General features: G+C 39.7%; 2 protein-coding genes across 12 annotated transcripts in view; one reads left to right on the plus strand and one right to left on the minus strand.

Annotated features, from left to right (window-relative positions):
- Positions 1-9500, minus strand: part of RPAP2 (RNA polymerase II associated protein 2) — a 117829-nt gene extending 108329 nt beyond the window's left edge. For 5 of the 8 annotated variants that reach the window (XM_064282276.1, XM_064282275.1, XM_064282277.1 and 2 more), the window contains exons 1-2: positions 9384-9500; positions 8468-8513 (exon numbers count right to left, since the gene is read on the minus strand). In XM_064282276.1, the coding sequence (XP_064138346.1) occupies positions 8468-8513; positions 9384-9456 (119 nt within the window). In that variant the 5' untranslated portion in view covers positions 9457-9500. The remainder of the gene's footprint in view (positions 1-8467; positions 8514-9383) is intronic. The other 3 variants (XM_010598109.3, XM_010598108.3, XM_064282279.1) reach the window with 1 other exon arrangement.
- A 58-nt stretch (positions 9501-9558) lies between these two features.
- The window catches only part of GLMN (glomulin, FKBP associated protein), a 43075-nt gene continuing 27627 nt past the window's right edge, over positions 9559-25006 (plus strand). For 2 of the 4 annotated variants that reach the window (XM_064282281.1, XM_023558414.2), the window contains exons 1-6: positions 9625-10544; positions 10921-11046; positions 20282-20401; positions 21583-21691; positions 22782-23022; positions 24270-24372. In XM_064282281.1, coding sequence (XP_064138351.1) covers positions 10506-10544; positions 10921-11046; positions 20282-20401; positions 21583-21691; positions 22782-23022; positions 24270-24372 — 738 coding nt within the window. In that variant the 5' untranslated portion in view covers positions 9625-10505. Of the gene's footprint in view, positions 9604-9624; positions 10545-10920; positions 11047-20281; positions 20402-21582; positions 21692-22781; positions 23023-24269; positions 24373-25006 lie in introns of those variants that run through there. The other 2 variants (XM_010598110.3, XM_010598111.3) reach the window with 2 other exon arrangements.

The following is a 25006-nucleotide window of genomic DNA, read 5'->3' on the forward strand; positions in this document are numbered from 1 at the left end:
TATTTACAACTTTTTGCTATTGCGAAAAATGCCTCAATGAACATGGGTGTGCGTATGTCTATTCATGGGCCAACCCTTATTTCTCTAGGATATAGTCCTAGGGATGGGATTGCTGGATCATATGGTGTTTCTATTCCTAGCTTTCTAAGGAAGTGCCCATATCGTTTTGCAAAATGATTACATCATTTTGCATTCCCTTTAGCAGCAAATGAGAGTTCCAATTTCCCTGCAGTCTCTCCAACATTTGTTAATTCCTGCTTTTTTGATTCGTGCCAGTAATGCCAGGGTGAGATGGAATCCCATTGCAGTTTTGATTTGCATTTCTCTAATGGCTAGGGATCACAAGCATTTCCTCATGTGTCTGTTGGCCAACATCATTTTAAATGGAGAGAGACTGAAAGCATTCCCCTCGAGAAGGGAACCAGACAACAATGTCCTTTATCACCACTCTTATTCAATATTGTGCTGGAGGTCCTAGCTAGAGCAATAAGGCAAGAAAAAGAAATAAAGGGCATCCAAATTGGTAAGGAAGAGGTAAAATTACCCCTACTTGCAGATGATCTGATCTTATATACAAAATCCCAAAGAATCCACAAGAAAGCTACTGGAACTAATAGATTTCAGCAAAGTGGCAGGATACAAGATAAACATATGAAAATCAATAGGGTTCCTCTACATTAACAAAGAGAACTTCGAAAAGGAAATCAACAAATCAATACCATTTACAATACCCCCCAAGAAGATAAAGTACTTAGGAATAAATTTAACCAGGAATGTAAAATATCTATACAAAGAAAACTACAAAACACTACTGCAAGGAACCAAGAGAGACCTAAGTAAGTGGGAAAACATATCATGCTCATGGATAGAAGACTCAACACTGTGAAAATGTCAATTCTATCCAATGTGATCTACAAATACAATGCAATATCGATCCAAATTCCAACAGGATTTTTTAACGAGATGGAGAAACAAATCACCAACTTTATATGGAAAGGGAAGAGGTCCCAGATAAGTAAAGCATTACTGAAGAAGATGAACAAAGTGGGAGACCTCACACTACCCGATTTTAGAAACTATTATACCGCCATGGTAGGCAAAACAGCCTGGTAATGGTATAACAACAAACACATAGACCAATGGAACAGAACTGAGAACCCAGACATAAATCCATCCACCTATAAGCAGCTGATATTTGACAAAGGCCCAAAGTCCGTTATACAGGAAAAAGACAGTCTCTTTAACAAATGGTGTTGGCAAAACTGGATACCCATCTGTAAATAAATGAAACAGGACTCATACCTTACACCATATATAAAAACTAACTCAAAATGGATCAAAGACCTAAATATAAAATCTAAAACGATAAAGATCATGGAAGAAAAAATAGGGACAATGCTAGAGGCCCTAATACATAGTATAAATAGCATACAAACCATAACCAACAACGCACAAACACCAGAAGAGAAACTAGAAAACTGGGAGCTCCTAAAAATCAAACACACTCATTAAAAGACTTCACCGAGAGAGTAATAAGAGAACCTACAGACTAGAAAAAAATTTTTGGCTATGACATATCTGATAAATGTCTAATCTCTGAAATCCATAAGACACTGCAACACCTCAACAACAAGAAGACAAATTATTCAATGAAAAAATGGGCAAAGGACATGAACAGACACTTCACCAAAGACATTGAGGCAGCTAACAGACACACGACGAAATGCTCGCCATCAGTAGTCATCAAAGAAATGGAAATCAAAACTACACCGAGATACCATCTCACCCCAACAATACTGCACTAATCCAAAAAACACAAAATAACAAATGTTAGAGAAGTTGTAGGGAGATTGGAATTCTTATGCGCTGCTGGTGGGAACATAAAATGTTATACTGCTTTGGAATAAATGTCACTTCCTTAAAAAGCTAGAAATGGAAATACCATACAATCCAGCAATCCCACTCCTAGGAATATACCAGAGAAAAATAACAGCCTTCACACAAATAGATAATATGCACACCCATGTTCACTGCACTACTATTCACAACAGCAAAAATATGGAAACAACCTAAATGTCCACCAAGAGATGAATGGATAAACAAATTATGGTACATACACGCAATGGAATACCCTGCAATGATAAATAACAATGATGAATTCTCAAAATATCTCACAACATGGAGGAACCTGGAAGGCATTATGCTGAGCGAAATTAGTCAGGTGCAAAAGGACAAATATTGTATAAGACCACTATTATAAGATCTTGAGAAATAGTAAAAACTGAGAAGAACACATACTTTTGTGGTTATGAAGCGGGGAGGGAGGGAGGGAGGGAGAGGGTTTTTTATTGATTAATCAGTAGATAAGAACTGCTTTAGGTGAAGGGAAAGACAACACTCAATACATGGAAGGTCAGTTCAATTGGACTGGACCAAAAGCAAAGAAGTTTCCGGGATAAAATGAATGCTTCAAAGGTCAGCGGAGCAAGGGCGGGGGTCTAGGGAACATGGTTTGAGGGGACTTCTAAGTCAATTGGCAAAATAATTCTATTATGAAAACATTCTGCATCCCACTTTGAAATGTGGCGTCTGGGGTCTTAAATGCTAACAAGCGGCCATCTAAGATGCATCAATTGGTCTCAACCCACCTAGAGCAAAGGAAAATGAAGAACACCAAGGTCACACGACAACTAAGAGCCCAAGAGACAGAAAGGGCCACATGAACCAGAGACCTACATCATCCTGAGACCAGAAGAACTAGTTGGTGCCCGGCCACAATGGATGACTGCCCTGACAGGGAGCACAACAGAGAACTCCTGAGGGAACAGGAGATCAGTGGGATGCAGACCCCAAATTCTCATAAAAAAACCATACTTAATGGTCTGACTGAGACTAGAGGAATCCCGGCGGCCATGGTCCCCAGACCTTCTGTTGGCACAGGACAGGAACCATCCCCGAAGACAACTCATCAGACATGAAAGGGACTGGTCAGCGGGTGGGAGAGAGACGCTGATGAAGAGTGAGCTAATTAAATCAGGTGGACACTTGAGATTGTGTTGGCAACTCTTGTCTGGAGGGGGGATGGGAGGATAGAGAGAGAGGGAAGCTGGCAAAATTGTCACGAAAGGAGAGACTAAAAGGGCTGACTCAATAGGGGGAGAGCAAGTGGGAGTATGGAGTAAGATGTATGTAAAGTTATATGTGACAGACTGATTGGATTTGTAAACGTTCACTTGAAGCTTAATAAAAGTTAATAAAAAAAAATATCTTACAACATGGATGAATCTGTAGGGCATTATGCTGAGTGAAATAAGGCAGTCACAAAAGGACAAATATTATATGAGACCCTTATCAAAAGAACTCAAGAAAAGGTTTATACATAGAAAAAAGCATTCTCTGATGGTTACAAGGATGGGGAGGTTGAGGGAGGGGAAATCGCAAACTAAATAGTGAGAAGTGTCAACTTCAGGGAAGGGAAGGACAACACACAAAACAGGGGAAGTGAACACAACCAGACCAAAGCAAAAGCATAGCAGTTTTCCTAGACATATCCGAACACTTCAAGGGATCGAGCAGCTGGGGTTGGGGCCCGGAGAACACAGTCTCAGGGGACATCTAGGTCAATTAGCCTAATAACATTTATAAAGAAAATGTTCTATATCCCACTTTGGTGAGTAGCATCTGCAGTCTTAAAAGCCTATTAGCAGCCATCTAAGATACATCTATTGGTCCCATTCTGCCCGGAGCAAAACAGAATGAAGAAAACCAAAGATACAAGGAAAATACTAGCCCAAAGGACTAAAGGACTACATGAACCAGAGACTCCACCAGCCCGAGGCCAGAAGACGTAGATGGTGCCTGGCTACCACCACCAACTGCTCTTACAGGGATTACAAGAGAGTCCTGGACAAAGCAGGAGAAAAATGTAAAACTGAACTCAAGTTCACTTGAAAAGACCAGACTTACCAGCCTGACAGAGACTGCAGAAACCCCTGAAACTATGGCCCCCAGATGCTCTGCTAATCCAGAACTGAAACCATTCCCAAAGCCCATTTTTCAGACAAAGATTAGACAGGCGTACAAAAACAAAAATAACACACACGAGGAACGTGCCTCTTCCTTAATCATATATACAAGGTTAAATGTACAGCTCTTGTCCAAAAGCAGGATGAGAAGGCAGGATGGGACAAAAACTGGAGGAACAGACACAAGGAACCCAGGAAAGAAATGCGGAGTGTGCTGTCACATTGTGGGAACTGCAACCAATGTCACAAAACAACATGTGTATAAATTTTTGAAGGAGAAATTAACTTCAGCCATAAACTTTCACTTAAAGCACAATAAAAAGAAAAAAAGAAATCAAATGACATGTTGCATTGTGCAAATGTGCTGCAAAAGACCTCTTTAAAGTGTTAAAAAGCAAAGATGTCACTTTGAAGACATGGGCACCTGACTCAAGTCGTGGTATTTTCAATCACCTCATATGCGTGTGAAAGCATGACAAAGGCTGAAGAAGATGGAAGAATTGATGCCTTTGAAATATGATGTTGTCAAAGAGTACTGAATATATCATGGACTGCCAAAAGAACAAACAAATCTGTCTTGGAAAAAGTACAGCCAGAATGCTCCTTAAGAGCGAGGATGGGCGAGACTTCATCTCATGTACTTTAGACATGTTATCAAGAGGGACCAATCCCTAGAGAAGGACATCGCGCTTAGTAAAGTAGAGGGTCAGCAAAAAAGAGGAAGACTCTCAAAGGTATAGATTAACGCAGGGGCTGCAACAATGGGCTCAAACATGGCAACGATTGTGAGGATGGCACTGGAGGACGGGGCAGTATTTCATTCTGTTGTACACGGGGTCACTATGAGTCAGAACTGACACAACGGCGCCTAAGAAACAAAAATGGCAGTTTTACTACTACGACTCCTACTACTGCTAATCCTACACAACAGACAGGTTATGATGCTGACTCAGAATTTAATACATTTCACTCCCCAGAGCTCAGGTTGAATAGTATCCTAGACTGAATGGTATCCTAAATTACTTTTATGTGTGGTCAATACATGAGATAATCCTAAAGCATTCCAAGTACTCTGGGGTAAGACTTATCCTCCAGAATGAAATTAGAAAGAATTAAAGCATAATAGAAAAGTCACCTGTAGAAATGATCCATCTTAAGAAATGATGAACAAATAGGTAGCTATTTGGGAAGTACTGAGTCAGATCTATCTGAATTCAAGTAACATCAGGTATACTCGGGGGAAAAAAAAAGAGTATCTGGATCTGAGGACTGAAACTTAAGACCTCTTGGACAGTTCTTGAGATATCTATAAATAGCAATCCTACGCCTCCGAGCCCCTTCTTCTCTAACTTAAACATCTCAACTTCTTCAAGCATTCCTTGTGGGTATGCTTTTTAATTGTAAAATAAAATACATAAAATTCCAAAGGTTATTATAAGGCGAACACCTTTGTAATTACTACCAAGGTCAAGACACAGACCTTTGTTAGCCAACCCAGAAACCTCTCCCTCTTCCCAGAAGTAATCAGTATTTTGATTCTTATTGTAATGATCATTTTGAGTTATTTTTATAATGGTATTATTTAAGTAATATCCCTAGACATTATAGTTTAGTCTTGTCTGTTTTCTTTAATTTGGTATGTCTTAATCTTTTAATCTACAGCTTCTCTCACCATCTTTTTCTTTTTTTAACAATTTATCCATTGCAGAACCTCAGACATCTGACCTATAAAATCTGAATTTTGCTCATGGCATGCTTGCAGTGCCATTCAATACGTTCCCCTGCACTTCCTGCATACTAGCAGCTGGATTCAGAGCTTCATCAGACTCATGTTTTATTTCCTTCGTAAGACTGTAAGTGTTGTTGATTCTTTCATCCAGAAACTAACCAGTTGCCATTAAGTTGATTTTGACTCATGGCAACCCCACATGTGACCTTTCACTATCAGATTGCCAGGCTTTTCTTCTGAGGTGCCTCTAGGAGGGTTTGAACCTCCAACCTTTCAGTTAGGAGTTGAAAGATTAAGCATTTGTGCCACCCAGGGAGGTGGGAATTGTCAAATAGCAATTCTACCATTTCTTTTTCATTTTTTAGTTGCAATACATTTATAAAGAGCCGCTTCCCCATAACAGCTATTTGGCTACCTCCATGGATTTTTAACTGTTTCATCATCCTGGGTTGTCTGCTCAAAATACATTTCAGCTCATCTATATTCCTCAAAAATGAACTATAATCTCAGGTTTGTGGTCAGATCAGTGTTGAGTAGAGCTGCAAACTATCACCATTAATTAAACTTTACTCTTGCAGTATTTCCTAAAGCCCAGCCAATAAAACCATGTTGTTCCACAGGGAAAAACCCCCCAAAACAGAGCTGAAACGCATCTACTTTCTTCAATTCCAGGTAACCACCATTTCTCACTTCTTAAAACTACTTTTAGAACCTAAATTCCATCATTTGTTACTTAATGTTTTCTCATTTGTACTTCCAACAAAGATCTGGATTACTCACCTACCAGCTACTATCTGAACAGGATCCTACGTCTCTCTAACCTTTTCCTATACGCCTTTCCTCCCTTGATCAGAATGCTGCACATCACTCTGGCCATCTCCTTTCTTTCTCTGTCTCTCTTTTTTTTTTTTAATCTCTGCAGAACAACTTTTTTTTTTTTTTTTTTTTACTAAGACCAATAATAAGTAGCACAAAGTGAAAACACTATCCCTTCCAAAAAAATTCACATAAAAATTATGCATAAACCCATTAAAAAAACCAAACCCATTGCCGTCGAATCAATTCTGACTCATAGCGACCCTACAGGACAGAGTAGAACTGCCCCATAGTTTCCAAGGAGCGCCTGGCGGATTCTAACTACCGGCCTTTTGGTTTGCAGCCATAGCACTTAACCACTACGCCACCAGCGTTTCCTAAATTATGCATAAGATTAGAATAATTCTAAATAAAAACCAATAGATCCACTCCTTCCTCTCTTGAGCCACTTTCGTAGTTTTACATTTCAACTTACAGACTTAATTTCTCTCACTTTTAAGGATGATTAAGAGCCCTGGTGGCACAGTGGTTAAAGTGGTTGACTGCTCATCAAAAGGTAGGCAGTTCAAAGCCACCCTCAGCTCCGAGGGAGAAAGATGTCGCAGTCTGCTTCCGCAGAGATTTACAGTCTTGGAAACGCTATGGGGTGGCTGTAAGTCAGAATCGACTCAATAGCAGTGGGTTTAAGGATGATTACTCAAATATGATTTGTGCCAGACGGGGTAAGTCAGCACAACATTGTCAATGAAAGTTAGGCCCTTGAGAACTAGGCTGGGGGGAACCTTGCAAACTCGCTGGCCCCAACACACATTAGGGTTTGTGTTCAACTCTTTGGTCCTCACAGACTCTCTGCAGGTGAGGAAGGCCTAAACCACATGACAGCAAACAATGTTTCCGCAAACCAAAGGATAACATGTCTCTTTTCTTTGAACTGGCCAACCTCTTTCTTGTTTCAGGGTCTTCACACATATTGTCACCTCTGGCTGTAAGTCATTCGTCACTAGTCTTTGTCTGGTTAACTCCTACTTAGCCTTCAGGTCTCAGTGTAATTATTACTTCTTCAGAGAAGCCTTTCCCTGAACCCCACAGCTACTCTCCCCTCCAGCTCCCAGCTAAAATGTACTCCCATTATTAGTTCTTCCTCATAACATCATAGCCTTTTCCTTTGTAACACTTCTCACAATTTGTAAGTATACAATTTATAAGTATACCTTGTGATAATTTAATTGGTGTCTCTCTATTCCACTAAACAAGAACTATGTATGGTAGGTCTACCCTGTTCAACATCATATCCTCAGGGCCTAACACAGATCTGACACATTTTACACTTGGTAGATAATTTTTGAATGAATGAATAAATTAAGACTAAAGCCAATACAAGATCAGTGAGTCTTCATAAAGTGAGAAATTCTAGATATATATTTTAATACTCTTCATAGGCTATGCATATTCTAGAAACCTTCTGAGACAGGTGATAATATTTTGCTTTTTTAGGAGAAGCCAAGAGACAGTACAAGACAACTTTTTGATGAAAATCTGGAATGGATGTAAACAAAGAATAGAAAAGGCTTCTTGGAGTGACAAAATGAGAAGGTTGCACAGTAAGTCTCTGGCATAGCAGTAATGAGTGAGTGTACCCGAAGAGGTGGAAAAGGAGTACCAGGTTAATACAGGCAGGTTTATTGTCACAGACATCTTTCTATAGATACTCATTAGCAGCCTAGAAATCTCTGGTTTGGTTTGAAACAGTCACTGTGAGAATTTATAGTGCTTCCCAGACTTCTACCTTCCCTCTCACAGTAACTTTCTCTAAGGTAGTACCCATTACGGTTTCAAAAAACGGTTCAATTAATATGAGATAGATAAATGAATGCAGTTCTCCAAGAAATTCTCGTACCTCTTGGAAGCATCTTCTTGTTTGGAGGCACTTGTGTGTTTGGTACCTACGATTAAAAAAAAAAAAAAAGTAGGTCAAGTCTGCACAAAGACATTAGGCACAGGACAGATTCCTGTCCAAATAACTCAAACCGCAGGCCATCTTTTCCACACATTTCATTTCTAATCCTGTATGTAAACCAAAATCAAATGGGAAGAGAATCCAACTTACTTTTGTAAATTAATTATTCCCTAATTTTTCTTGGTTAAAATGTTATCTCTTCTGATTTCTCATGTATCAGAGTTGTAGGAGTCCTGGTGGGACAACCGTTAAGCGCTTGGCTGTTAACCTTGACAGTTCGAACCCACCCAGCCTCTCCACGGGTGCATTTGCTTCCGTAAAGATTACAGCCAAGAAAACCCTATGGAGGCAGTTCTATTTTGTCAAAAGGGGCGGAAATCGACTTGAGGGCACCCAACAACATCAGAACAGCTTACAGCCTTCTGAAAATCTGAGTTTTGGAGCAACCTTTTCCTGTCTCCTTCCCGTTGGCCCTCTGGCGGGGGAAAAGGGTCGGGATTGACACCTCAGAGAATCAGGGCACCACAGCAGCCGCACTTCTGTAGCACACTGGGCCGGGGTCCGAAGTCTGCTGCGCACGGCTTGCCGTCGCTGCCCTGGGCACTTGCCCACCTCTGAGGCTGGGGTCAAACCACGACGGGAAAAATCTTGGCACACTCCTGTAAAAGGGTCGGAGTCTGCCCGGGAGATCTTGCCCAGAAGGTGCAAAGACGAGGGTGGGGAGCTCTACGGTCTTCCCATAGGAGACCCTCTCCCCTGGGTCAGTCTTCCGGGAGCTCCCCGCGCGCCTTGGTGTGGAACTCCGCCGGAGCTCAGGTATTAGGGCCCAAACGTGGCAAGAGACCCTTGTTCCTACCTGCGGCCTTACGGGAGGCGCCGGGAGCCCGGGCCTTGCGGCCGGGAGACAGCTGCCCGGCCCAGTCAGCCATGGAAATGCGTCGTCAGAGCGGAGAGCGGGCGCCGGCGTCTCTCCCCGAGGCCCCGCCTCTCCCACGTAGGCGGGGCGGGGCCGGGGGAGCAGCCTGCGCGGCCTGCGGAGTGGAGGAGGGGACTGAGAGCGGCCGGAGGCTGGGCGGGTGAGTGGACGCGCGGAGGGAGCCCGGGTCGCTGGGCCCGCGGGTGGGTAGTGAGGCTGTAGGGCCCGGCGCCGCGGGCAGACCGGGCCCGCCAGGTGATGGGGGCCGAACGCCAAGGACAGCAGGAATCGGGAGAAATGGCTTCCCTTGGATGCCACCAGCACGCGCGCAGCAGTTTAATCCGCCCTCCAGCGCGCCGCTGTGAGGACCCCGCAGACCCGCGCCGGTAGTGCAGGGCTGGGGCCGGGCCTTCCTGCTGGGAAAAACGATGGTCGGCGAGACCGGTTCTTCCGGGGACCGCCGGTGGCCTGGTCTCCAAGTAATAAAGTGATTACAGTGACCAAATTGATTATCTTGGCGACTGCAACTCTTAGAGAGCAATGTCACCGCCAACCCTTGGGCTGGAGGGCATCTGAAGTTTCACCCCATTTGAATGAGTTAAATGTGTTGCTCTCAAATTTTTGTCAGGTGGGACATTAAAAAAAAAAATTCCTAAATGATTATAACTTGGATTTCAGGCCCATCTTTTGGGAATTTTTTCAAAAAAGACAATTTCACTTTATTTAAAAAATCCTTTATAGAGTTCATATTTGCCCTATCTCTTAAGAGTGCTCTAGAGGAGTTTTTTTCCTCTTTCAAAATAATACTCCTAGAAAACTTAAAAATACAACAGAAAGAAAAGCAACATCTTTTAAAAAATTTTTTTTTTAATTTTCTTAAAGCTAACACATTAACTTTCAGTAATAACATTTTTAGCTTTGAAACGTTCCATTTTTTAAATTGTGTGTGCTAATAATGCAACAGAACAGAACAGCTTCCGAATACTGCAGTGTAATGCCACTGTTAACAGTGTGTTTTGTGTTAGTACGTTTCAGCATCAAAACTAGGGGAAAAAACTAGAAATGGCTGTGGAGGAGCTTCAGTCCATAATAAAAAGATGTGTAAGTAATTTTTTCTTTTTAATTACATTTGAGGTCACTCATTGTTTATTTTCTGTAATTCTTGCTTTTATTGACCTGTGAATAAATAGCATGAGGGCTGGAAGGCAAATTGAATTATGTCTCCAAGTGACATACTTATCTAAATAATCTTAATTTTAATGCTGATCCTTTTCATAGATTTCTTTGGTAAAGTAGATTTCGAGATCATTCATTGGGAATATTTACTGGGATCATCCTGATTTTCGTGCATATACTTAATGTGCAACCCATCTGGAATTCAAACAGGTTTCTCTTTTTTCACAGAGATAAAATAAATCAAGTAGTTATTGTATTGAGTTTTTATTTCTGTATGTGTTTTTTTTTTTTTTTTTGCCAGCAAATCCTAGAAGAACAGGACTTTAAAGAAGAAGATTTTGGCCTATTTCAGTTAGCAGGGCAAAGGTGCATAGATGAAGGGCATATAGACCAGCTATTAGAAATTATCCAGAATGAAAAGAATAAGGTAAGTACTATTTTTGTGTGTACTTTTCATTTTTACTGGGAAGAGAAAACCACATGATGATATTATCTATTTATTTTTTTATTTATCAAATGTGTAAGTATCAACTAAGAGCAAAGTATAGTAGAAACTATGGAAGACAAAAAAGGAATTAGGCATATTCATATGTTTTAAGGTCCTTGCAGTCTGGTAGAAGAGGTAAATACTAAACTACTAGCAATAAAGAGGCAGAATAAATGAAATAAGTGCTATAGTAGAAGTAGAAGTAAAACTCTTCAGTAGGAACGAGGATTGCTTGTGGTCTAGAGGAACTAAGAATGGCATTTAAATCATGAATTTACGTAATACAAGTCTCACGCAGGTTAGACACCCATTTTTGGTGACCAGCAAATTATCTTGATTGAGCCAAATGTGTGTGGAAAACCAGATTTTAAGCAAAGCAATATTTTGTATACGTGCATAGAATCTGAAGGAGCCCTGGTGGCGCAGTGGTGAGGGCTTAGCTGTTAACCAACCAGCTGCTCTGCGGGAGAAAGATGTGACAGCCTGCTTCTGTAAAGATGACAGCCTTGGAAACTACGGAGTAGTTCTACTCTGTCCTATAGAGTCAGCGTGAGTCAGAATCGACTCAACAGCAACGAGTTTGATGTAGAATATCATCCAGCTGTGATAGTCTGAGAAATCATTCTTTACAGTGGAAATGGGTCTTGTTTGTGGATCAGGGACAATTGGTGTAGAATATCATCCAGCTGTGATAGTCTGAGAAATCATTCTTTACAGTGGAAATGGGTCTCATTTGTGGATCAGGGACGACTTTTTCCTGGGACACAGTGTTAGAGACACACTGCCAAATTTGTGTCTTTGTACTCCCCTTCTTATGAGTACAAGGCCCCTGAGGAGTGCAAATGGATTGTGCTTGACTCCTAACCTAAAGGTTGGCAGTTTGAACCCATCCAATGGTACCATGGAAGAAAGGCCTGGTGATTTGCTTCTGTAAAGAAATTGCAGCCAAGAAAACTCTGTAGAATAGTTCTGTTCTGTAACGCGTGAGGTCACCCTGATAGGACTCAACTCAGTGACAGTGGGTTTGGGATTTTTTTGTTGTTGTTCATATGAATACAGGGAAGACCATCTTCTTCCTAGGAACATGCTCTTTCTTTCATTTATAATACTGTTTATTTATACAAAAGTTTTCTTTTTTGATACCCCAATCTAGTCGTGCTAACCTGTGATTATATCCAAGGCATCTTAATTGGATTTGGGGACCTCATAAAGCTTTGTAATCGCATATTGTTGTAGAATCTCTTATTCAGCAGTTCAGAGGGCATAGCCCTTGCTTTTTTCTTTTTTAGCAAAAATAGGATATTTTATTTAATATATTTGCTTTTGATCTGTGTTTATGGCACCTTTGTAACCCCAAATAAAGTAAATTTTGTGGTTTTTACCCTTCTTGGTTTTATTTCTTGAGTATTTACTATATGTCAAATGTCTTTTTAAGTGCTTTGCATCTGTTAACCCATTAGCCTCTCCAGAATCTAAATTCGCTTTGTAGATGAGGAAACGAAATCACTGTGCAGCCTGGTTTCAGAGCTCTTAGCCACTTTGTTCTACTCCAGTTAGCAGCATGTAAGCACTTGCATGAATGTTTTGAGTAGAATAGAGGGGACTCATTGATTGTGAGGGTGAGAGAGGGTAAGGTGTCAAAGACAGCTGAGGTTCTCCCCTCTGAGAGAATAATACATGATACTCTGAACAGAAAAAGGCAACTCAAGGAGAACATTTTCTGAAAGAAGATAAAGTGATCTCACTTTTGGAAATGTTGAATTTAAAATGCAGCAGGAGCTTGGAAAGTAAGGTTTGGAGCTCAGTAGAGAAATAAGAGATTTAGATGTAGTAGATTTGCGAGTAACTATTAGAGATTAGTGGTTGGTGTGCATATTTGATTAATAGTTGTTACACACCAACCACTAAGGCCAAAGACGAAGAAATTGAAGATTTTTACCAACTTCTGCGGTCTGAAATTAATCAAACATGCAATCAGGATGCACTGTAATTACTGGTGACTAAATGAAAGTTGTAAACGAAGAAGGATCAGTAGTTGGGAAATATGGCCTTGGTGATAGAAATGATGCCAGAGATCGCATGATGGAATTTTGCAAGACCAATGACTTCATTGCAAATACCTTTTTTTACTGACATACATAAATAGCACCTATACGCATGGACCTCGCCAGGTGGAATACACAGGAATCAAATGGGCTACATCTGTGGAAAGAGACGATGGAAAAGCTAAATATCATCAGTCAGAACACGGCCAAGGGCCAACTGTGGAACAGACTATCAGTTGCTCATCATGCAAGTTCAAGCTGAAACTGAAGAAACTTAGAACAAGTCGACAAAAGCCAAAGTATGACCTTGAATATATCACCCCTGAAATTAGAGACCATCTCAAGAATAGATTTGATGTGTTGAACACTAATGACCAAAGACCAGACAAGTTGTGGAATGATGTCATGGACATCATACATGAAGAAAGCAAGTGGTCATTAAAAAGACAGGAGAGAAAGAAAAGACCTAAATGGACGTCAGAAGGAACTCTGAAACTTGCTCTTGAACATCAAGTAGCTAAAGAGAAAGGAAGAAGTGATGAAGTAAAAGAGTTGAACAGAAGATTTCAAAGGGTGGTTCAAGAAGACAAAGTAAAGTATTATAATGACATCTGCAAAGACCTGGAGATAGAAAACCAAAAGGGAAGAACACCCACTGCATTTTTCAAGCTGAAAGAACTGAAGAAAAATTCAAGCCTCGAGTTGCAATACTGAAGGATTCTATGGGGAAAATATTAAACGACACAAGAAACATCAGGGAAGATGGAAGGAATACGCAGAGTCACTATACCAAAAAGAATTGGTCAGCGTTCAACCATTTCAGGAGGTAACATATGATTAGGAACCGATGGTACTAAAGGAAGAAGTCCAGGCTGCACTGCGGGCATTGGAGAAGAACAAGGCTCCAGGAAGTGACGGAATACCAATTGAGATGTTTCAACAACTGGATGCAGCACTGGAAGTGCTCACTCGTCTATGCCAAGAAATTTGGTGCAACAGCTGCCTGTTTATGCCTGTTCCCAAGACAGATGATCCAACTGAATATGAAAAGTACTGAACAATATCATTAATATCACATGTAAGCAAAATTTTGCTGAAGATCATTCAAAAGCGGCTGCAGCAGTATATATGCCAGGAATTCAAGCTGGATTTAGAAGAGGACATGGGACCAGGGATATCATTGCTGATGTCAGATGGTTCCTGGCTGAAAGCAGAGAATACTAGAGAGATCTTTACCTGTGTTTTATTGACTATGCTAAGGCATTCAACTGTGTGGATTAAAACAAATTATGGATAACATTGCAGAGAATGGGAATTCCGGAATACTTAACTGAGCTCATGAAGAACCTGTACATGGAGCAAGAGGCAGTGGTTCGAACAGAACAAGGGGATACTGCATGGTTTAAAGTCAGGAAAGGTGTACGTCAGGGTTGTGTCCTTCACCATACATATTCAATCTGTATGCTGAGCAAATAATTTGAGAAGCTGGGCTATTTATATGAAGAACGGTGCGTCCGGATTGGGGGAAGACTCATTAACAACCTGTGTTATGCAGATGACACAGCCTTGCTTGTGGAAAGTGAGGAGAACTTGAAGCACTTACTGATGAAGATCAAAGACCACAGCCTTCAGTATGGATTAAACCTTAACATAAAGAAAACAGAAATCCTCACAAGTGGACCAGTAAGCAACATCATGATAAACGGTGAGGAGATTGAGGTTGTCAAAGATTTTATTTTACTTGGATCCACAGTCAACAACCATGGAAGCAGCAGTCAGGAAGTCAGAAGACACATTGCATTGGGCAAATTAGCTCCAAAAGATATCTTTAAAGTGTTGAAAGGCAAGGATGTCACCTTGAGAACTAAGGTGTGCCTGACCCAAGCCATGGTGTTTTTAATCGCCTCATATACATGTGAAAGCTGGACAGTGAATAAGGAAGACCAAAGAACTGACTCCTTTGAATCGTGGTGGGGAGAAAAATATTGAATATACCATGGACTGCCAAAAGAACGAACAGATCTGTCTTGGAAGAGCTATGACCAGAATGCACCTTAGAAGCAAGGATGGTGAGACTATGACTCACATACTTTGGACATGTTATCAGGAGGGATCAGCACCTGGAGAAGGACATTGTACTTGGTAAAGTAGAGGGTCATCAAAAAAGTGGAACACCATCAACAAGATGGATTCGTACAGTGGCTGCAACAGTGGGTTCAAGCATAGCCACAACTGTGAGGATGGCACAGGATCGGGCAGTGTTTCATTCTGTTTTGCATAGGGTTGATATAAGTTGGAACTGACTTGGCAGCACCTAACAACATTAGAGATTAGGTCAACTGGGTGGTGCAAGTACTTTACTCTCAGCTACTAACCAAAAAGTGGTTCACATCCACCCAGTAGCTCTGGGGAGGAAATGCCTAGCGCTGTTTTTGTAAGATAACAGCCAAGAAAACTTTGTAGTGTAGTTCCACTGAAGCACATATGGTCACCATGAATCAGAATTGCCTTAATGGTAGTGGGTTTGGTTTGCTGGTGGTGGTGTTGCCATTGAGTTGGCTCCAACTGCTGGCGACCCCATGTATGCAGAGTAGAACTGCTCCATGGGGTTTTCAAGGCCGTGCGACCTTTCAGAAGCAGATCACCAGGTCTGTCTTCCAAGATGCCTCTGGGTGGGTTCGAACCACCAACCTTTTGACTAGTAGTTGAGTAGTTAACCATTGTACTTGAGTGAGTTGAGTAGTTGAGTGCTTAACCATTTGTACCGCACAGGGACTCCAGGGTTTGGTATTAGAGATTAAGTAATTGAAGCATCGAGGGTAGGGGGTGGAGGGGGGAATTGGCCTGAGTTCACAGAGAAAGGGCAGAAGAAGCTGGGGAATCCTTCGTTTAAGGAGCTGGTAGAAAGGAAGAGGCCTGCTGTGGAGATAAGGGTCAGCATGGCATCAGTGAGGCAGAGGGAGAAGGAAGTGAAACCCATTTGTTCTTCAGGGATTAGGTGCCTAAGTGTTTTATTTTTAGCATGCTTCTAAATAGCTAATGCCACAGATTTTAAGCACAGGATAGCTTAGTCTTAATGCCTTGAGAATCACCTTTGTAATGTGCGCTCTGCTAAATGTAAAGGTTCACATGTTGACAAGACAGTGTTTAAAGTGGACTAAAACTTGGTTTCCTTGCCAGATGAACGTATCTTAATCAAGATATATGAATGCTCTGCTTTGTGCAACATTAAAAAAAAAAAAGCCATAGATCATATGAATAATAGCTTGTCCCAAGGCACTATGGCACCTTGGCAGTATTGATACTTTGAAGAGGGTAATTCGTTGTTTTGGGGAACTGTCTTATGCATTGTTAAGATGTTTAGCAGCATCCCTGGTCTTTACCTGCTAGATAACCAGTAGCACCCCACACTGCCAGCCACGACTAAAAATGTCCCTAGACATTACCAAATATTCCCTGGAGCAGGGGCAAAATCACCCCTGGTGGAGAGCCATTATTACAGTGGGGAAAGCACGAGCTTTGGAGTTGAATAGATTTATATGCAAGTTCTGGCTCTGCCCCATTTTAGTTGTTGGACGTTGATATGTCATTAATTGCTAAGCTTTGACATTCTCATCTGTAAATTGAGGATAATAATCTCCTGCCATATGGTTGTTAGTATTAAATGGGGTTGCTTATTATGGGTAGTTTTGAATCCTCTTCCTTCTAACTATTCACTACCCTCCTTTTCCCCAAACTAAAGCCCTGAAGCATTTAGATAGTGACTGGTTACCTTGCAGCTGAGACTGTATTTGTGACGTATTTTATCAGAATTCTCTTTTCATATATACAAAATCTCACTCAGATCTGGGATTCCTATTACAGTTAATTCTCCTTCAGAGAATCACTTATAGAAGTAGACCTATGGGAAAGGAAATAAGTGCTTGGTTGGAAAAGTAGTGTCCTCTGGGAACTATTTAAGTTTTAAAAGCTTGTATAGGATTGTTTAATAAGTACTATTAAGATAAATATTTAATAATTTGGAAAAAATTAATAGCCTAACAATGTAATATATTCGTAAGTAATAAAGACCTAAATATTAAACTCAAGCCATGCATAAAATAGAAGAAAACAGAATAGAATATCAGATCTACTCAGCAGACGTTTCACAATGTCTGGAGACATTTTTAATTGTCATGACTGGGGGGAGGGGGTGTTATCAGTATCTAGCAAGTAGAGGCAAGGAATGCTGCTAAACATCCTACAGAGCTCAGGACAGTCCCCCACAACAACGAATCTCTGAATAACCTGTCAAGCTTAAAAATAGTAGACCTCATTCATCCAGTATTTATTGAACACCTACTCTGTACCATTCCCTACTCTAGATGTTTAAGTAGATACAGCCCATATACATCTTAAATTCTAATGAATGAAGATAGATACGTACTTGATAAGTTATATAGTATGTTAAAAGTGATAAATGCTATGGAGAAAAATAAAGCAGGATAAGGGAGATGGGCTGTGCTGGATGAAAATTGCACAGACGTTTGAAGGATGCAAGGTTGTAAGCTATGGGACTGTCTGGGAGAAAAGTATGCTAGCGGAAGAAATAACAAGCAGTAAAAGAATATTCAGAGAGATCAGCTCAACTAAACTATCTTCTCTTTGGTAAAAAAAAAAAAAAAGCATGGCTTTATTATTTAAAAAAATCAATTTATACCTTCATTTTATGCCATATTCTTAACAAATATTGCATAAAAGGACAGGTGAAATACAATTTTTTTTCAAAAATTTAAATGAATAGCTATAAATCTCTAAAGGGAGCAATCCATTTTATATTTAAAAGTAGTACAAGAGAGGCCAAAGAAAAAATTTATATATATATTTGGCTACATAAAAAATAAGGTCAACCCAAAAAAGGAAGTAATTATTTGTCATAAATAAAACTAAGTTAATATTCTTGACATTTAGGGGGCTCGTGCAGATTGGTAAGGCAAACACTAAAATGTCCAACTGATAAATGAGCGAAGAATGTGAGCTGATGGCATTTCCTCATTTGTGAACTATGTGTTCACGTACCCTAACATACTCCGTTGGTGGTTCTCCAGGTTCCGTTAAGCTTCTTGCCTTTGTGCTTTGCTGTTGTATGTATTTGCTGTTGAATGTATTTCACACCTCTCTGTGCCTGACAAACGTCTCTATTTCTCCAGCAAGTCTTAACTTAGCTGTCACCTTTTCTGGGAAGCCTTTCTTGCCTTCCCCAGGTGGAAGTGACTATTTTGCTATACCTTGTACTCAGTCGTTATTATTTTATCAGACTTGGAGTGGGGAGAGGGTATTGTATGTGCCTCTTTGAATTCTTACTAGACCTGTTTTTTTAAAAATGAACACTAGAATGTAAACTCCATGGGAGAAGAGATCTTACATATGTTCCTTGCTTTATTTCTAGCGCCTATAATATTCTAAGATCTGACATATAGTGCAAGGGGTCCTCATTATGCATGAATTCTGTACAGTATTTGCAAATTCGTCTACTCTCTAAAATTTAGCAGTAACCCCAAAATCAATACTTGGAGTGCTTTCATGGTTATTCATAGACGTGCACAGAGCAGTGAAAAATTTGAGTCGCCCAGTGGGGCACATTCCTGGCTGAGGTCAGACAAAGTGATGCCCTGTGTTGTATTTTAGCTCTCATATCTGTTTCTTGGTCTGTTTAGGGCCACGTTTTTTCTCATTTTTGTGCGTTTTGTTGGTGATTTTGTTTCAAATGGCCCCCAAGCATAGTGTTGAAAGTGCTTTGTAGTATTCTAAGTACAAGAAGGCAATGATGTGCCTTACAAGAAAATACTTGTGTTAGATAAGCTTTGTTCAAGGCATGAGTTATCATGCAGTTAATCATGAGTTCAGTGTGAATGAATCAACCATATATATTAAATATGATGCTTTTAAACAGAAACACACGCGAAACTGTTGTGACCAGAGCCTCACAGGAACCTAGCCCTGTGTTTCCCCTAGAGACAGTGGTTCAGGCTTCACTGATTCAGTGTTCATGGTGACTTTATAGTATATAACTGCTATAGGGAATGAGAATCAATTGTAAATGTTTGGTAAATACTGATGAGTTGAAGTAGAAAGCAAGCCAGAGAAGTTTTGAAAATTAGTTTTGATAATAAGTGTGAATCACTAATTAAAAGGATAAACTTTTACTTGTGTAGTACACATTTCAAAATACCTTTGATGATATGAGGCAATTGTATGTAGGAGAGGGAATTAATAACGTGGCATCCCCTCCTTTTACATAAATTAAAATGATTATAATACCTTATATTTGGAAAATTCCAAGGTTCAAGAGCATTGACTTGATTTCTTTATGGATTAGGGAGCAAAATTCTCCATGGAAGTCAAGTACTTGCTCACGTTAAACAAGTTAACACACTTACTGAAAATAGAGAAACTGTTTCAATCCTGGGAAAGACTGACTTAACTCATAAAAAGTACAGGCCCATTTGCCTTCTCTTAGTGAAAGTATTACAGACTCTTTGTACATGTTGATAATCTGTCAGCAGCTGTGTTAGTCTCCTAGGGCCACCGTAACAAAGTGCCTCAAAGTGAGTGGCTTAAAACAACAAAAATACGTTCTCCCACGATTCTAGAAACTAGAAGGCTGAGTTTTGGGTGTCAGCAGGGCCATGCTCTCTCCAAGGCTCTAGGGAAAGATCTCTTCCAGCATCTGGTAACCCAGATCTTCCTTGACTTGTGGTGGCATCACTTCAGCCTGTCTCTGTTGTCACATGGCTGTCTTCCCTCTGCAACTATCTCTGTGTCTCTCCTCTTTTTATAAGGATGCTAGTCATATTGGTGTAGGACCCTATTCCAATGTGACCTAATGTTAACTAATTACATCTGCAAAGATCTGTTTTCACATAAGGTCACATTCACTAGTACAGGAGATAAGACTTCAGCATATCTTTTTTGGGACACAGTTCAACCCATAAGAGCAGCCAGCACTAGAAAGGTAGTGGTGAAATGTCATAGGCCTCACATTCCTTGCTTTTCCTATTCAGAGAAAATTCTCAGCTCCTCCAAGTTGGGAAAGCGCACAGAGTCCTATAGATCGCACTGTTTGCTTTACTCTGAAAATGTTTTTACAGGTCATCATTAGGAATATGGGCTGGAATCTTGTTGGTCCAGTTGTTCGATGTCTTCTATGGAATGATAAGGAAGGTGATAAAAGAAAAGATTACTTTCTGATGCTTGATTTATTGGTAAAGGTAAGTTAAGGAAACTAAATTCTCTTTTCACGACACCCAGCAGTATTTTATAATTCCCTTTTAGGTTCAGAGCCTTAATGCTTGTTGTTTGGTGAGAAAGCACTTAACTCATGAAAATACACATAGGAGAGAATTCTTCCGAAAAAAGGCCCAGTCTTAGAGGTTGGATGGTGATTCCGTTTCAGAGTTGCTCAGATTTCCTGACTATAAAAATTATCTAACCTCATCTCAAACCCCCTGATTCCAAGAGAGACCTGGGAAGCTGTATTTTAAACAAGTGTCCCTTGTTGTATACATGTGGAATTCAAGGCCTAGAGGGGTAGTTCAAGGCCATACTGATATTTTGGAAACATTAGCACTAGAATCGAATCTCACTGCTCAATGCTCTGTGGTACAGCCTCTAAAACAATATGAAAAACAAGAATCCAGGTGGTCACAGTGGGAGTAGGAATAAGAACACTAATCAGTTGTGACTGACAACCTTAGAAAGACCTTGTTTAAAGGTTAGTAGGGTTGCTATGAGTCAAAATCGACTTGATGGCAATGGGCTTGGGCTTTTTTTTTAGAGTTATGAGTTAATATATGATGACTGAGAAAGGTAAATTCTGAGAAAAAGACATTTTATGAAGCTACTTGGAAATCCGTGCGAATAAAATGTATACTTGGAAGGAGGAGCTCCAGCTAGATATTAGTTATGAATTATGAGGGCTTTAAAATAGTAAGGCGAGTGAGGTGATAATAGCTAGTCAGAAGCAGTGCAAAGTTTTAGCTCTTCAGGAGTTACCAAAGAGACTGTCTGGACTAGTGTTAAATACCTGGCAGGGTGGGATGGGAAGAGTCCCACCTGCTGGGAATCTATAGCAGCCTTCAGAGTAGACAGGTGAAGCTCAAAGGAAACCTGAGCTCTTCCCTCCCATACTTAGCCAGGAAGTTACCTTTCCACTCTGTAGTTGCCATTAAGAAACCCTTTGACTTCTTGCTTCTTTGACTGCTTGCCAGTCGCAGATTGTATGCTGTGCTTGTGCCTTTTTTTTTTTCCTAATTAACAATCATATGAGGCGTTTTACGGCGAAACAAAAATAATTGTATTTTCTCAGTATCTGCCTTCTTTTAAAAATAGTAATCATGTGGCTTTAAATACAACTTGTATTAAACAGGTTCAATTGTGAATATTTTTATAGTTATGTAATCCAAAGGAATTATTGTTGGGTTTGCTTGAACTGATCGAAGAGCCCTCTGGAAAACAGATCTCCCAAAGTATTCTCCTTTTACTTCAGCCATTACAGACAGGTAATGAGGATTTCGGTACCTAAATATTTCTTGTTTTATCTGTGTAAGTAGCCCTGATGCTTACCCAAAACATCAGCACTACACAAAAGTAGAGTTGATGACTAATTATTGCATACTTTATTGGCATAAACTAATAATAGTAATGCCAGTTTGAATCTTCCTGCTCTTAAAAAAATAGCAGAACCTGGCACAGAATAGGTAATCTGTGTGTATTTTATTGAATGTTGTACTGTTTTTCATGTGCTGTGTTGTAACTTGTAATTTTTGCCAAACCTTCCTATCTGTAACTTACATCTAGAATTTCCCTCTAAACATATTTACAGGATAACTTCTGTGGTGTCTGCAGTACAGCTGTGGAATTCCTGTATGTTGGTTAAGAACAGCATCAGGCGGGGTATTTATTGCTTAGCCTCTGTTTGGGGTGGGGGTGGTTAGGGTTGGGAATAAGAAACATACTGCTGAGGAATGAAACTAGGAGGTGAAATGATAAGGCTCCTTGGTTGAATACAGTAACAGTATTGGTAAGTAATGGACCTTGGCAACCAAGGCAGACAGTGATTATCCATGGGAAGAGGCCACTTTTTCCATTTATGACCTGCATATAACTTAGAATATGATAGAGGGACCCAGAATCAGGAGTTAGAGTAAAATTGTTTTAAATATGAATGTCCAGCTTTGTACCACCTGAAATATTCAGAGTTTTCTAGAAAAAAATCTAATACTACCTCTCATTTGTGCAGTGCTTTATAGTTTACAAGGCACTTTCTCATATATTATGCTCATAACATCTCCCCCAAAATAAAGAAAAATGTGTTTTTGTTTTGTTAAGTCTCTAACCTGTTAGAAACGTACATAAAGAAGATTTCATGGCATCTGTTATATTATGACATGATTTGTAAGATGCTTCATCATTTTATGCACCAAGAAGGAAAAACACTGCCAATTAAGCGATGATATGCCATCCTGATTTCAGAGTTGCTAAAATATAGGGGAAAAATATGTCTTATAATTCTACATTTACTAGGCTTCTTGTGCCGACCTTGGCATACTTCATGAAGCTATCTCAGGTAACAATTTGAACTCTTTTTAGTGATTCAGAAACTTCGTAACAACAAGGCATATTCAGTTGGATTAGCATTGTCTACCCTTTGGAATCAGCTATCTCTTCTTCCTGTTCCGTACTCAAAAGAACAAATACAAACAGATGAATATGGCCTTTGTCAGTGTTGCAAGGCCTTGATAGATTTCACTAAGCCATTTGTGGAAGAAGTCGTTGATGCCAAAGAAAACTCGCTGGAAAATGAAAAGTTAAAAGATGAATTATTGAAATTGTAAGTATATTTGAGCTTAATAATTGATAGCCAGTTCAGTTACTTTATTTTTCTTTGCTTTAGTTTGTCATATAAATATAAGTGCATGTTCACGTTTTGAAACTTTAGAAGAATATGGGGTTCAGATGACAGTGGGACATTTAATAAGGCACTGATTCTTTAACAAATGTAAAACTACATTCATTTAATTTGATTTGTGTTCATCTCTGCATTTACTTGACCTATCATAAAAAAAGTGAATAATGAAGATAGGGGAATTGTGTTTTTACTCCCACTTTGAAATCAGCAGAGGGAGCACCAGACAGTTGAACATCCAGCTTGACCACAAAACAGTGGTAGAGTACCCAGTAGTGTTCACTCCAGGGATACTATAGACTAAGCCTGTATTGCCCAGTGTGGCTGTTAAGTACTTCACATATGGCTAGTCCAGATTCCGTGTGCTTTAAGTGTAAAATACCTACTGGATTTTGAAAACTTAACTATTTTAAAAAAAGGATAAGTAAAATATCTCAACTTAATTTCTCCTTTTTTGTTACTGTGACTTTTCTAATACAAAAAAACTTTTAAATACTACAAATTTTTTAATTACATGTGTGACTTGGATTTATATTTCTGTTGGGCATTGCTGGACTAGACTACTGATGGTCTAACCATCCTGGTCCAGTAGTTTTGTGTTTTTAATTTTGGGGGCTAATGAAGTATTTTCAGCTTTCTATTTTGTCAGGTTAAAAAAAAAAAAAAAACAAACCTGTTGCCGTCGAGTCGATTCCGACTCATAGCAACTCTATAGTGCACAGTAGAACTGCCCCCATAGAATCTTGGTGGATTTAAACTGCCAACCTTTTGGCAGTTCCATAAACGAAAAGATAATTAATATAGGAAGGGCTTAATCATAGAGTAGAGTCTGTTTTTCTAAATTAAACAAATATGCCTGTTTGGAAAAATTAATACACTGTCCCAGTTTTTCCTTGAACTAGTAAAAACTACATCCTGGACGAACACTGGTCCTAAGACAAACATTGAGAATCCGTTGGTTTATTCCAGATGTGGTGGAGATTCGTAACATGTTGAGTCAGCAGGATGTTCTTTGCTGTCTTCATTATTTGATGTTACATCACTCGTTCTATAGGCCGTTGAGTTAGTGGTGCTCATGTTATTTTCCATGAAAACGTAGCTGTGTTTATAGAACTACGTATTTTATACTTAAGAAGTGTTATATTCAGAGTTACTGATTTCTTATACCTTAGTTGTTTCAAGAGCTTGAAATGCCCTTTGCTGACAGCACCATTCCTTGAACAGCCTGAAGAAGCAAGAAATGATCCTTTAAGATATTTTGCATCTCAAATCGTGGTAAGTACAGCTAATTTAATTTGCTGTAAAAATCTGCTGTCATCTAAAATACTGTGTATTCTCATGTACTGCAGATGGAGGATGGATTTAACTGAGGTGAAGTTGGAAGCAAGGAGACTGATTAGGTGTCTCTTGGGAGTTAAGTGATAGGTGATGCGGGCCTAAGTTACATAAACTGGTAGAGATGAAGAGGAGAGGGCAGATTTGAGAACTTTATAATGGGTAAAATTGGCAAAATTTGGTGATGGATTGGATTTGGAAGAATAGTAAAAGGATGAGGTTTTTTTTGCTTGGGTGGCTGGGCAGATAAAGGTGCCAATAATTGCGATAGAGAATACAGAGCAGGGAGGTTTGTACTTAAAAAAAATGTTTTTATTAAACATTCAGGAAAGTAGAGCAAACACTGTAACATACCCTTATGTTCTCAGTCAGTAGTTACCAACATTTTGCCAATCTTGTTTCATCTGTCCTCTCCTTTTCTTTTTGCGGTATTATTTTATAGCAAGTCCTAGACATAACATTTCATCTATAAATACTTATGTATGTTTCTCTAACTGATAAGGACTCTTTTTTTTTTACATAACCACAATGCCATTATGACACCTAACAAGATTAACACTGATTTTTTAATATA

The sequence above is a fragment of the Loxodonta africana genome, chromosome 3, assembly GCF_030014295.1.
Source record: "Loxodonta africana isolate mLoxAfr1 chromosome 3, mLoxAfr1.hap2, whole genome shotgun sequence".
NCBI lineage: Eukaryota > Metazoa > Chordata > Mammalia > Proboscidea > Elephantidae > Loxodonta > Loxodonta africana.